We start from the raw sequence: 14,592 nt of genomic DNA on the forward strand, positions 1-14,592 counted from the left end.
AATCCTGCCCGCATGCAGCGTAAGCTGTCTTCTCCACAATCCACCAGGGGTTAATCTCGTATCTTCACGCAGAATAAACAAAAAACGGGAAAAACAACGCGTACGTCGAGCGTTTTGAATTTCGCTGCACGCATTGCGAGGCCGCCATTGGTTGGCGGCGCGCTCCACCCCCTTCTCCCTCCTATCTCTCCGGCAAAAGAGCGAAGCCTCAAACGCCGCGGTCAAGCTGTTCTGCCTTTCTTCTGTATTTTCGTGCCATGGCAAGCCCTAAAAAGCGCAGTTGTGATGTTCAAAAGTTCAGGACTCGCCACAAGTATCGAGGGAAACGGCGTCGGACGCTTCCCAAAGCCACAGCGATGGACGATGCCCCCGACGCGCCGATATCGGATAGGCCTAACGCCGACACCTAACCCCGCGACAGTGGTTGTGAAATTGACGCTGCTGTGGAATTTATCAGTGCATCCCAAAAGAAGATTGGATTCTTCGAAAGTGAGCCTAGACCGGTAGGTGCTCCTACAGTCAACATGATGCTTTGAGAAATCGTTGGCTCACGGCACTTGTGGCGTGTTCGGGATGCCCAACTTGCCGCAGACGGAAGCTCAGCGTCCGAGAGGCGGCTGGAAAGCGCAAAGGACTTTTGGCATTCCTCGAACTGTGTTGTGAAAATTCCGATTGCCCCGAGTCTACGCTTTTGTCCACGCACACGTTGAGGTGGATTGTGGCCCAATTTGATGTAAATAGTGATTTTTCTGATAAATGCCAACTTCTCAAACTTTCAAACTTGTTTTTCTCATTTTCATTTTTTTTCGACAATATCACGTTTTGCGGGCAGCTTTTTATAAACTTATATTTATTGTATAGTAACGAAACTTAGCACACGTATTCAAGGCATGTAGAATGCTATTATCTACTTGAAATTGCAATATCTATCAGCATTAGTTGTGAAAATATTCGGTTACAGTTTCAAAGGAGATTGAAAATAATCAGTTACAAAGTACAACTTTTTTTCTTAGTTCCATTATCTCTGCGGAATATCTGGATAGATATTAGCACTTTACAGTCTACAAAGAGTCAAATAAGATTCAACACAATACTTTTACTGAAAGGTTAGTACATAAAAGAGTTCCCGCAAAAAGTGTAACATTTTGCCATTGTGTATGGCATAACTCAACAACTGTAGCAGCTACATGAAAAGTAATGACACATTTGAAATCTGCATGAAAAATTATATATATAACAGGATTTTCAAGTCTATATTACAAGAAATAAAAAAAAAGTTGTTTCGAGGAGCGTCTCCCCTTAACCGGAAGAATAGAGAAACATCAAAGAAATCCTTAATGAAAACTTTGCTGAAACTTCGGAGCAAAATGTAGTGCCTGATGAAAGGGGTGAGAGCTTTGCTCACGTTTTTCAAGGCATGGAATTAGCTAGAATTTTTCTTGTGTGGTTCAGCATGTGTTGGTGCACGTGTGGGGAACCATACGTCTGTAGAAGCTTGCGAGTTTCACGTGTTCATAAGCTTGCTTAACTCAAGAAGCTGAGTGCTTGTCACGTGCAAAAAAGTATTGTACGAAAAGTCGTGGACAGATCCTCTGTCCAGGTAGTTATCAGGCTGACTGCCAGTGTGTGGGTCATGTCAGAATTGATCTCTGTCCTCGACAGCTTCTACCATGTTTGTGACATTACATTTGTATGCATTGTATGGACTTGAAACAAAATTACTGTATGCCACAACCACAGTGGACAAAACCGGTCACTCGTTGACGGTGACGGCACAGTACTGGAGGCCTGCGGCCAACACTTTCATGCGTAGCGGTATATGAAAGCCTATACCTCAAAGCTCGTTATAACTAAATCGCATCTGACACGAAAATAAGTTCATTATATCCAAAAATTTGTTGTATCAGAGTTCGCGCAGTTGAGCTATGCGTTACTGAGGATAGATGCTGCCGATGAAGGCGGTTTGTCGCTGGATTCGGCAGCGGCCGCGTCAAGGACACGTGCACGAATGCACTCCTCGTTGTGCCCGGAGCACTGCTATTCAGCAATAGTTACATTGGCACCACGCCACAGCTGCAGTCCGAGAGCTCTGCACGTGCACGGAAGCAGGGGTGGCAGTGTTGTGGCGAAAGGAGGCGCGTCCTGCAAAGAGCAGTGGCGCTGCTCGACGTTGCTTTGTAAGTCTGTACCGCGCTAGACGTGCTGTGAAGATAACCAGAACGAACCAGTGTAATTCAGAACTGGTGTAATCAGAATTATCCGGCTCGCGTGCATCACACTTCAGCTTTCCGCCTGCGCCGTACAATCACTTCTCAGATCAAGTGACTTTGGCAAGGTGCAACATATTACTGCGTAATTTGATCATGACCTTATGTGCTGAGCTGTGATGTGCTGAGCTTAACGGTTCCGAAGCGGTTTTCCTCAGTGTGCCCTACGGAATAAATTAAAAAGATATAACTCGGTTTTATAGATGAAGTCCAGGAGCGGTCAACACTGCGGATCCATTTGAAATCAATGTCCATTGATACTGTTTACGAGCACAGGGTGAGGTTCTGAGATTTAAATATTACGTGAGAGAGTGTAGTTGGCATTTAGTAAAATAAGATAAATTAATTAGACAGCTTTCGTGTCGCTCGCACCATAGGCAATAATGATAACAATAAGCTTCTACCAGTCTTCATTGACACTGACTGCAGGTGTCGCGGTTAGAGTCAACGAAGGGTGGTAGAAGCTTATATACGCCCATTGAGTTTACGCGTGTTGGCTCACAGGTGACAGTATATACTGCATAGATATTCATCCTCGTGAGCAATATGAGATGGAGCACTAAAATTACCTCTTAAAGGAACATCATGGCGGCACTTGGGCTTCCGCTTTAAAGGCCGTAGCGGCTAAACGCAGCTGGCAAGAGCAGAAGTGTTCGTGACACAATATACTCAAGCAGAAAGGTATCTGGCAATTCAATATGTCACATTCATATCAGCACATTACACATAATCCTTGAATGAACATGAATTCAAGCTCATATTCCACACGATAGTACATCTTGCTGGTTTCGGTACAAGATAAAGCGCATGCCACTTAACTGCTACATGCAATATGTAACGTCCGCTCGGTAATGCGTGTACACTGACTGTGTTATTCTTTTAACATTTCATGCGTAGAGATACATGCAGATGCGTTTGGATATGTGTAGCATTTACGATGTGAGAATAGTCAAGAAGCGGCGACGTGTTCTTTTCGTTTCGTACGAAACGAAAAGCGAGCCAATAGCTGGCTCGCTTGACGTACCCACTTCTCCCACAGCGCTCCGTGCACCCACAGGGCGCTCTGGGATTGCTTGTGAAAGGTCCATTTGAGGGTCAACGACAGTGCCGTGAAGCTATCTACACTATCCATCGGCAGCATTACTTTTCAATGGAAGCTGTCATTTTTCATTGGGTATGGATGCCATAAGGGCTATACATAAAGATTACTAGAAATAGTGCTTGCATTAACGAGGTCAGTTGAGACTTTCGACAAACGGGTGATGTCTGTCATAGCTGCAGGTTCCGTTGATGTATCTGATGCACCTTGTTGTAACTGTAGCACAAGAGGGATGACCTCACTTTCTGGCTGTCTTGTCATGCTTATAACCCTTTGCGACATGCATTGTGATCGATAGTCTTAAATGTGTGAAACTTACACCATTTGATGCCAACAAATTTAGAGCAAGTGGAAGTGTTCGAATAAATTGCAGTGCATTTTAGATTAATGAACTGTAATTACTATGTAAATAATTATCTAAATATTGTACAGTCAGTCATGCTATATTTCTTCCTAAACCGAATTCAACGATCCACTCAAGTTACATGTGATACTTATCCGCTGGCAGCATACATTCTTGAAAAGTTAAAAGAAATATTTTGAAATTACTGCCGAAGCACCCCGTGTCCAATGTCTCGTTAACTGCGGTACTTCCTTCGCAAAAGTGATGGTGTGTAGCAAGATATTTCAACCAGAAGTGATATAAAGGAACCTTGGGCAACAAGAAAGCTTATTAATTTACCATTAGCTCTGCGTTTGTGGTCTAATAGTGTGCAGAAATGGCAAAGGGAAGTCTCGTCTCTAAATGAGGACGCTGTGTCGCAAAGGGATAAGCGAGGTTTGAAGATTTCAAGGCTTGCTGTGATTGCATTTGGGACAATCTGCTGTGACTTTACATACTTTTTTGTGACTTTCACAGAGTGGCCATTTGCCGATCAGTGGGCCCCCTCCCAGTGGCCTGGGTGGAGGGCAGCCTCCCCACAGTAGCCCTCCATCACATGGGGCCCCCATGGCGCCACAGCCGCCTGCGGTGGCCAGCGGTGGGCAGAGCACCACGGCCCCAGCGTCGCAGGCAAGCCAGCCAGTCGAGTTCAACCATGCCATCAACTACGTGAACAAAATCAAGGTAAGGTCACCCGTGAATCTTCACAGCCTGTTTGCATGCACACATGCATGCATTCGCATGCATTCGTTTAGTTGGTCATCAGCAGTTGCATTAAAAAAGCATTTGATTGCATCCCGAAAATTTACATTGCATTCCATCATTGTAATGTGTTCTACAGTAGACTCTCGGTAAACAGAAATCTTAAACAGAATCGCTGTTTTAAGGGGGGACGTGGCTTTCGGTACCAACTTTCTTATTTCTTCATGGATTTTGATGAAAATTGGCACACTTATTTGAAATGTTGTTTTAATGCTACTGTAGAAATTTCATGAATATATCTTTACAACTTTTTGATTTACAATATATTTCACCTTCTGCTCTTGTTCCGAGTCTGACTCGCTTAAAAAATGCAATAGGAAACTCGTTCAAAGTGCTATGCATTCTAAGATGTCTGATTGCGGGCGTGACATTCTTAGATTTTTTTATTTGCTACAAAATTTTTTTTAGTTTTCATTTTTCATGAGGTGACTGCGCAACAGGCATCGAGGCTTTGTGCAACTCGTCAAATAGCTAATTATCAAAACGCCATACTGAAAAAGCAAGAATGTCACGCCCTGAACTGTGCTTCAAGGAATATAGAACAAAAAACGGAACTGAAATAGACCCAGCGGTCAGTGAGAAATCAGCGGAACAAGCGAAGCAGGAAGCAAGAAAAGTCGTTTTGAGAAAACGGCTTTTAAAGTTGTACCAACGATATTACTTCATCAAAAGGCACTGGGGTCGTAATCTTTTGAGTCCTTCGTAATGTGCACTTTCTTGAGTGCCCTGTCTTTAGTTTGAGGTGCCTTGCTTCTCTAAAACACAAGAAGATTGTGATCTTTAATGTGTTTTATAAGGTTGGACCTCCTGCACATGTGGCCTTTCATCGGTTGTGCCTTTGTTTCTTCTTTTTTCTTAAAATCCTTTTCTGATATACAAAGAACATGTAGCATGAATTTTAAACGAAGTTATGAAGTGGTGTAATAGACATGACAAAAAACAAGATATTGTAATTCAAGTAGGTCATGTACTATGATGATTTGCCAGCTTTCTTGTATTCATGCTCTCATTAACATAATTAACAGTCTTGATTGCAATTGATCATTGAATCATTTTTATAGGATACTAAAAGCGGCTCTCATCATGGCAACCTATCACTTCCTCCTAAATAACAGGCAGTTATGGCCAAGACATTGGTGGAATAGGAATTCCTTAGCAGTTTATTCAAGACGCGAACTGGGCAGATATGAATTCATCTCCCTGTTTCACTCGTCAAGCTAATTTGTAAACCTCGCCTGCGATGCGCTTCATCATTCACCCGGTCGCGGACACGGTTTTCTGCGAGGCTTTTATTTTTTCAGATGATTCATGAGCGCTTACGGCGATACCACGCACGGCTCCAAGCGCGCCTAAATTGCATCAACAGTGCTTTATTTCACCTCTAAGTGCTCGGCCGCATAGTCCGGGAAGTCGGCACGCGATGTGCTGGGTGGCGGCATTCGGTGACGATGCGCAATATGCCTAGGTGCGGCGACGAAAAATAGGCGCGCAACGTGTTTGGCCTCGCATTGCGGGACGCCGACGCGCGCCCGCTGCGCGACGAGCTTGGCCGTGGGGTCCGCTGCCGATGCGTAAAATGACCATCCGCTGTACCGAGAAGCCGGCGGGGGAAGCGCTTCGTTCCTTGCGAAGAAGCACACCGCCGCGAATCCGCTAACGCGTTGCTCTTGCCCGCAAAGTTCGAGGTTCGTCTCACGTGCCGACGCCGTGAGCGGAGTTAGGCCTAGTGACGACTCCGAGCAGTAGACGCGCCGGCCGCGGTGCCCAATGTTTCAAAGTACGCAATGCGTGGTCGCGAGTACAAAGAGTCGTCCTGCGATCATCTTCGTCACGACGTCCGAAGTGCGCATAAGCAGAACCTCCAACCACGGATCCGACGAGTCAACGCTAGAAAGTCGGTCCGAGACGTTTGCGATGTTCGCTACGAGTGCGGCGCGCCATCGTAATCCCACCGAGCTTCCGCTAGTAGCTCCATACTAAAACGTAGTTCTTGTTCAAAGTTATCGTCGAACCGTGAACACAGAGCGATTGCGAACACGCAACGAAGTAGCGCGACTTCCGACAGCCGTGAGCTCGAGAGCTCGAGACGCACAAGCTGCAGACGACGATCTCCCGGAGCGAGCATCGGACCAATGGCGAGGCGCGCTGGGGCAACATGGCGGACGCGGCCAATCGGAGGGCTCGAAACGACCTTCGAACATTTGCTTTTTGTGCGCTTGTTTTCGAAGGGAGGTGCCAGCTGCGGCGGGGAATTTGAAGACGGAGAAATGCGCTTTCCGATGAGCCCAAGATATCGGCGCCCGGTGGCGTCGTTGCGGAGCTATGATTTTTTGAAAATCAAGTGTTTTTTTGCGATTTCCCCAATAATTTTCGCCACCTCGGCAGGCGCAACAATTTTTTTATAGCACTTCTACGCGGTTTTCGGTGAAGATATTTTGGAATCGGATATAAAAAGGGATACAGAAACTGAAAATGTGATTTTCAAAAAATCGATTTTTTTGCCATTTTTCGCGATATGAAAGCCGCGTCCCCCCTTAATGGAACAGTCGCCTCTAATATGATCGGTATTCTGCGCCCCTGTTTGCCTCTTAGTAAACAGAACTCATGTTAAACGGAACATATTTTCCTGTTCCCTTCAGGTTCAGTTTAATGGGAGTCTACAGTATTTTATACCTTTAAGTGAAACGGTGGCATAAAGTTATGCTGTGTTTGTGTGTGTACAATCACCGTGAGCTGTTTTGTTGGAGTGCATGTTGGGGTAGCTTTTCGTTTTGCTTTATCAATTTTTTTTTCCTTGGTTTTGAACAGAATCGTTTCCAAGGCCAGCCAGACATATACAAGCAGTTCCTGGAGATACTGCATACTTACCAGAAGGAGCAGCGAAACCTAAAAGAGGTCAGTTTTGTTTGGTGCGAACGACTTGCGGGAAAGCTTGCTTGATTTGGTATGTACACAGTGATGCCTTTTATTTGCGTTTAGATAATGATAATGGGGTGGTAATGCTGATAACGTTTGCTACAGATAAAAAGGGAGAAAGCTGAGGCACGCTTGTGGCTGTTTTTTTTTTTACAGGGTGTGCAGACAGGTGCCAAGCCGTTAACGGAGTCCGAAGTATATGCCCAAGTGGCCAAGCTTTTCCAAAATCAGGAAGACTTGCTCCAAGAGTTTGGTCAGTTCCTGCCTGATGCAAATGGAGCCTCTACACACTCTCTGGTGTGTATCACAGTGAGACTGTGCTGGAACATCACTTTGTGCCTAAAATTCGCTCTGTGCCAAGATGACTTGTTGCTGTGGCACTGTCCTGTTACTTGGACAGCTGCAGGGTTGTCATTGACTGCCGTGGTAGGCTTGCAATATGAACAGACTGCAAACTTGCTAGTTTACCGCAGCTTTAGTCTGCTGTAAAAAATTCTGAAGTGGTCACGGTCAATATAGTCATTCATTTCAACCATACTGTAGAGTCACATTTGCAGCTTTCAAATATTTGCTTAACGCCTCTTAGCAATTGTAGTCCTTGATAGGTCTGTCTGCTTGCGTTAGAAGTCTGGGTTACATGACCAAGAAAGCAACCAACAGTGCTGTGCCTGCAACCTTGTGGGTGCAAATACTGCTCCCTCGTGTACGTTAAGCACTTCTCCAATCCTGCTCACTCGTTGGTGACAGGCTTCAGTTTACCTTCTCATACACAGATGGATCCAAACATTACCAGTTGTCCTTGATACCTTTTTTTTTTTTTTCAGTCATTTTTCAACTCGGTTGACAGCCTGTAATGGCACCGCACTAACATTTTTTTGAAATCATCTACACACACATTCGGGTAACAATTCTGCAAATCACTTAGTACAACTCCTAAATCTAACAAGGGGCAACAGAACAAACGCCACACACTCTCATCAACTACAAAATATGTGTGACAAGTTTCCAGATTCAGGGATGCAACAGCTGTGCCAATTGTGCCAATTTGATACAATTCCTTATTTTTGCACCACGCTGCGCCAAAATGCCCGACGAGTTTAAAATTTTCTCAGTTGTGCAAGTTTGAACGAGAAATGGAGGCCGCGTTGGTCATCTTCAGTGTGGGCATCGTCATCCAATACAGACGCGCAGACCCTAAACCTAACCCCTTGCGAAAGAAAAGTCAGTTTCACCGGAAGGACGAAGCAATGAATGCGATAGCAACAAATTGTAATGCTATACGAAGTGAGGCTGGCAGCAAACTCTTTTGCATCCAATCTCGCGTAACTCTACAAAACGTTGGTGTAAGAGAATACGGCGTTTCCAGGGAAAGATGCTCTTTCTGCAGTGTCTTCGCATTGAGAGCGCAGCACGTAGCAGGATATACGAGCTGCCCGCTGATGGCTGCCGAGATAGCATGCGCGCCAGCGACCGCAACCGCGCCCATGGAATCAAAGTTCAGAAGTCATTGCTCGAGCGACAGTCACTGCTCGCGTCTTTTCATGCTCATTCAAGACTGGCGGGGCGTTTCCTCTGTGCTTCGATGGCAGGCTTCCCGAGCGGAGTGGTGTTATTGCATACGCCCTCTGAGCGACGGAGATGGGCTGCCTCGTTTGATACCTGCTTCAGCCGCGTTCGTCGCACGCACTTGCGCGCTTTTGCCCACGGTAGAACATACTATGCACAGGGATATGTTATCAATTTGGACTCTATACGGGAGATGACGGCAAAAACTCGTCAAGAGTGTCCATATAGTTGCTATCGCAATAGAAAAGGACAGTACTAAAATTTCCTGATGCTTGTTTTATTACGTGCAGAGCGCTTTTTAAGCCACTTTTGGGGCAGACACTGGTGTCCTGCAGAAAGGCATACTGAGATTTAGAAGGGCTATTAGGGTACTAGCTGTCAGGGACAGCACATTTTGTTCCTTAATTACTCATTCGTGCACACGCCGTGTAATTACGAGTACTAGTATGATCGCTGACGTCAAAAAAATTATTGGCACTTATTTGGAGCTACTGTGTATATCGTTTCTGCGGCCTTGAGAAACAACAGACAAAAGCGTATGCCAGTTTTCTTTTTTCGATACCCCAACTTGCTTCTGCTTTATGAATCTCCTAAATTTCCAAGTTGCCAGGTTTGCAGGTCCACATTAGCATTTCCAGTGCCTGTCGAATTATTTGACGGGTCCTGCAAATGTGGACTTAGTCATTGTTCGCACTGACTTAAGGCTCAACACACTGCTTTTATTGAAATAGCAGTGTTCACGTGCACTGTGCATGAGTTGGCTGATGTTGAATGGTTTTTACGTACAGTAGACTCTCAATAATTCAAACTTGAGGGGACCTCAGGATTTTATTTGAATTATCAGTTCTCATAAATATGACTCAAGGCAACACACCAACTAACGCTGCGATGTTTGTTGTTTCTCAGTGCCGCAGGAACATCACAGACAGCTCTGCATGATTGCCAGTAAAATTTTTAGATATCAGCAATAATACTGGGACTTGTTATTATACAAGGTGCGCATAAGTGCGTAATTAAGGGACGAAATGTGTTGCGTCCCACGACAGCTGCTAGCCCCTTCTAATTCTTAGGACGCTTTCTCGCATGGCGTACTGCGGAGAAAGTGACTTTAAGAAACGTTCGGCATGCGATAAATCAAGGCCAGACCGTGCCGTTTTATTTTTCCTTCCTCGGTCAGTACGCGATTATTGGTGCGCAAGGTTCGGGTAGTTTGGCCATTTTGTAGGCAGGCAATCGGCTTTATTTGCGCCTGTTAGTAACACCAAAACACGAATGTTCAACAAGAAGCAACAAAGGCAGCAGATATTTCCAGGCATGGACAAGCAAAAAGTTTGAATTAAGCAGCTTTAAAATACATTGAAAACATAGTGGGCCAACCAAAAATTTAAGATTGGTTTGAATTAGCCAAAAGTTTGAATTATCAAGAGTCTACTGTATTTTAGTTTTCTTTTCTAAAAGTAAGCCTTCTTTGTTATACGGCTCCAAATTTAGGATTTCGGGCTAAAAAATTCAGGTTTTTTTCGCAACCTGCTCCAAATTAGGATTTTTGTGCTCCAAAAGCAACATTTTGCTGCTCCAAAAATTGCTCCAAATCCTATTTCGGCTGTTGCACCCCTGCAGATTGTTATTCCTTGTTGCTTTTGTAAAATATGGCTCAATTTGTTGTGTCCTAGGTGACGCACAGTCTGGACTTTGGCTTCCAACCGGTGAAAGCGGTCAACAACGACCACACTGCTGCAGCAAAGAAACCAAGCACGGGCCTCACCAAGCCAAGTCTTGTGTCCGGCCTGAGCACGTCACTGAAGCAGGCAGGCCCACCGCTCAAGAGGCCATTGTCGCACTTGTCGGGATCTGTGACAAAGGTATGTTTGCTGAAAACAAGCGGTGTGTTTAAGGGGGGAGGTGGGCATCGAAGCTGAAATTCTTTATTTTTTGTCGTAGAACAATGAAATTTGGCATGCTTATTGGGAAGTGCACTGAATGACTATTTACAAAAGTTTCATTAAGATGCAGTTTTGACATTATAATTTTTACTTGCATCAGTGTTATACCAAACTTGCAGAAAGCCTGGCATGACAACAAAACATGGTAAAAGCCCAACGTTGCCCTTATATTTTAGCCATAGGAATGGTTGATGCTATGACATTCTCCAAATATTTTTATTACCCCGATTTTTTTTTACACGGAACATTACATCCATGCTTGCATAATGCATTCCTTGTCGTCATGTCAAATTAGCTAAAGAGTAAAAAAATGAGAGAGTGATTCAAAAAATAGGAATGTCATAGCATAGAGAATTGACTAGGGAATACAATGCAACAGACCTCATGAAAATCCATCAAGCCATAGTCGTGCTACACTTTCTCCAAGCGGGACAGTCGGGTCAAAACACACTTCTGAGAAAACGGGCCCTAAAGTTGCACAGCCACTACATGTAAATCAAAATGCCCTGGGGCTGTAATATTTAGTGTCTTTGGTTGCAGGGGTTTTCTTATGTCCTTGATCTTTCATTTTTCTGCACTACGTGCTTTCCTTTTTCTTTATTGGTTATTTTTGTCAGCTCTTCGAAGGGTGAGCCTTCAGTTTTAATGGCCAGACTTGCATATTACAAGCCTGTGGCATGCAAATTTAGGTGTGCTGTGGCAGTTATGGCCAAGACATTGGTGGCACAGAAATTTCTGAGTAGTACCTAATGAAGCGAGTTTGGCAGATAAAAATTCGTCCACTCCTTTACACAAGTTCATTTGTCACCCCCGCCTTGATACGCTTCATCATTCACCTGGTCGTGGTAATTGTTGTCGGTGAGGCTTTCATTATTTCAGTACATTTACAAAAGCTTGCTGCGATACCATGCACGGCTTGAAGCGCGCCTAAATTACATCACCACTGAGTGCTTATTTCCCCGCGAAATGCTCTACCGCGGGGTTCGGGAAGTCTGTGCCCGATATGCTGGGTGGCGGCGTTTGGTGGCGATGTGCATTATGCCAAGCCGCAGCGATGAAACATCGGCGTGCAATATGCTTGGCCTCGCATTTTGGGGCGCCGACGCGCGAAATTGTCGCGGTGCTTCGAGCGATCGCTGTGCGACGAACTTGGGGAGATCGAGCGGCCGTAGTCGTGGGGTCCGCGGCGCAGCTGCCGATACGTCAAATGCCGATCAGCGATTCCGAGCTGCCAGGGGGTGATATCATTAGTTGCTTGCAAAAAAGCGCATTGCGGATTGTTCGCTTTCGCATGTCTGCTAGCACGATGTTGTTCCTCGCAAAGTTCGAATTCGTCGGCATCGTGAACGTAGTTAGGCCTAACCACGACTCCGAGCAGTAAGCACGATCGTCGCGGTGTGCGCTGCCACGGTGCCCGATGTTTCAAAGTTAGTCATGTTCGATCACGAGCACAAAAGTCGTCCCGCGGTGGTCTTCGTCACGAGGTCCGAGATGCCGACGGGCAGAACTTCTAACCGCGGGTCCGACGAGTGAACGCAATACAGGTCCGAGACCTGCTTCTGCGACGTTCGCGAAGAGCGCGTCGGGCTATCGCAGTCTGATGCACGGTCTGAGGAATGAGCTTCCGGGTGCAGCTGCTAACGCGTAATTATCGTCAAACAGCGAACACAAAACGAGTGCGAACGCTTCAGTAATTAGCGTGATTTTCGACAGCCGTGACCTCGCAACGCGGAAGCCGCAGGCGACGCACACTGGGAGCGACCATCGGACCAATGGCGAGGCGCGCTGGAGCATCATGGCGGCCGCGGCCAATCGGGGACCTCGAAACGACCTTTAAACGTCTGCTTTTTGTGCGCTTGTTTTTAAATGGAGGAGCCAGCAGAGGCGGGGAATTTGAAGACGGAGAAATGCTCTTTCAGACGAGCCCTAGATGGTGGTGCACGGTCGTGCCGTTACGGAGCTATAATTTTTTGAAAAACGCTTTCTTTTTTGCGATTTCCGCGATACTTTTCGCCACCTCAGCGGGCGCAACAATTTTTAATAGCACTTCTACGTGGTTTTCAGCGAAGATATTTTGGAATTAGATAGAAAAAGGGCTACAGAAACTGAAAATGTGATTTTCAGAAAATTGATTTTTTCGCCATTTTTCGCGATTTGATCCCCGCGTCCCCCCTTAAGCCAGTGATTGATGTGATGTGATTTTGCTATAAGGCTTGGGCTCGTATTCACAAACCAATCTCATCCTTATCTCGTGTTTTCTTTATCTGTTTCGTGCTTTTAGTGCACTTGATAAACAAAGTAGGCCAGTATTCATGAACCAATCTTGTCGTTATCTTTTGCCCTGTTACCAATTTTGTGCCCTTATAACGCATGTAGAGAACAGAAACTTAAGGAAAATGTAATATAAGGATAAGGTTGGTTTGTCAATATGAGCCTAAGTGACAAAGCATTCTGCAACACATGTGCTTCTGAAGAAGCTAGCTTCTCAGCACATCTAGCAGTACTTTGTGTTATGCTAGTTAATTGTTCACGGTGTTTACCAACATATGTGCACCGGTGCAACACAACTATGAGCATAACATTAGAGTCAACTATTCACAGCTTGAAGAAGATAAAAAAGAAAGTCACAGTCTTACCGCAAGGGCAAGGCAATGAATGCAATGGCAACAAATTGTAATGTTATACGAAGTGAGGCTGGCAGCTAACTCTTGGATCCGATCTCGCGTAACTCTACAAAACGCTGGTTTAAGAGAACACAGCCGCTCCAGCGAGAGATGCTCTTTCCGCTCAGTCTCTTCGTGTTGAGAGTACAGCACATAGAAGGGTATATAAGCTGCCCGCTGATGGCTGCCTAGATAGCGCGCGCGCATGCGCCAGCGATCACGACTGCACCCTTAGAATCAAAGTTTAGAGTTGCTGCTCGAGGGACATCGCCCTCCCTCTTCCCATGTGTCTTTTCGTGCTCGTTCAAGACAGGCATGGTGTTTCCTCTCTGCTTCGACGGCAGGCCTCCCGAGCAGGGTGATGTTATCGCATGTGCCTTCGGAGCGACGGAGATGGGCAGGATCATTTGATCTCTGCTTCAGCCACGTTCGTTGCCCCCGCTCGCTCGCTTTTACCCGTGGTATAATGGTGCGCGGGGGGATGTTATCAATTTGGACTTCATACGGGACATGACTGTGACGGCAAAAATCCGCCAAGAGTGCCCATATAATTGCTATCACAACAAAATAAACGTTACAGTCCCGTGGCAACTTAATAGTACGTTATACAGTTCTAGCTTCAGACTTTTTGAAACTGATGCTTTACACACTAACGTGGAGCCTGTCTCTGAAGTGCACTCCATGCATTGTGTTGACGAATCACTTGGACCATTGTCTTTCGGAAACGTTTTTAACAGGATTGTGATCATGTGACCAAGGACTGTTCTGCACACGAACATTGGGGTATAATTTGTACTACAAGGCTATGCAAACATACAATGTGATGCTAGATTTGGCCTTTGGACCTGACGTTTTTGCATATGTTTAGATGACTGTAGTAGCTACGGTGTTCTTGGAGTTTACTCCATCTTTCGCCTTGCTGCGCCAATCAGCAAACTTACTTCCCTGCGGGCACCAGTGCAACACATGCCCATCTGTTGTCAAAAAATGCGGC

The 14,592-nt window shown here is 45.5% G+C and overlaps 1 protein-coding gene across 3 annotated transcripts in view; it reads left to right on the forward strand.

The window, feature by feature from the left end:
- Window positions 1-14,592, forward strand: part of LOC119393740 (paired amphipathic helix protein Sin3a) — a 69,654-nt gene that overhangs the window by 19,518 nt on the left and 35,544 nt on the right. For all 3 annotated transcript variants that reach the window (XM_037660869.2, XM_049416335.1, XM_037660870.2), the window contains exons 6-9: window positions 4,226-4,432; window positions 7,319-7,405; window positions 7,583-7,723; window positions 10,666-10,854. In XM_037660869.2, coding sequence (XP_037516797.1) covers window positions 4,226-4,432; window positions 7,319-7,405; window positions 7,583-7,723; window positions 10,666-10,854 — 624 coding nt within the window. The remainder of the gene's footprint in view (window positions 1-4,225; window positions 4,433-7,318; window positions 7,406-7,582; window positions 7,724-10,665; window positions 10,855-14,592) is intronic.

This window comes from Rhipicephalus sanguineus, chromosome 5 (genome assembly GCF_013339695.2).
Source record: "Rhipicephalus sanguineus isolate Rsan-2018 chromosome 5, BIME_Rsan_1.4, whole genome shotgun sequence".
Lineage (NCBI taxonomy): Eukaryota > Metazoa > Arthropoda > Arachnida > Ixodida > Ixodidae > Rhipicephalus > Rhipicephalus sanguineus.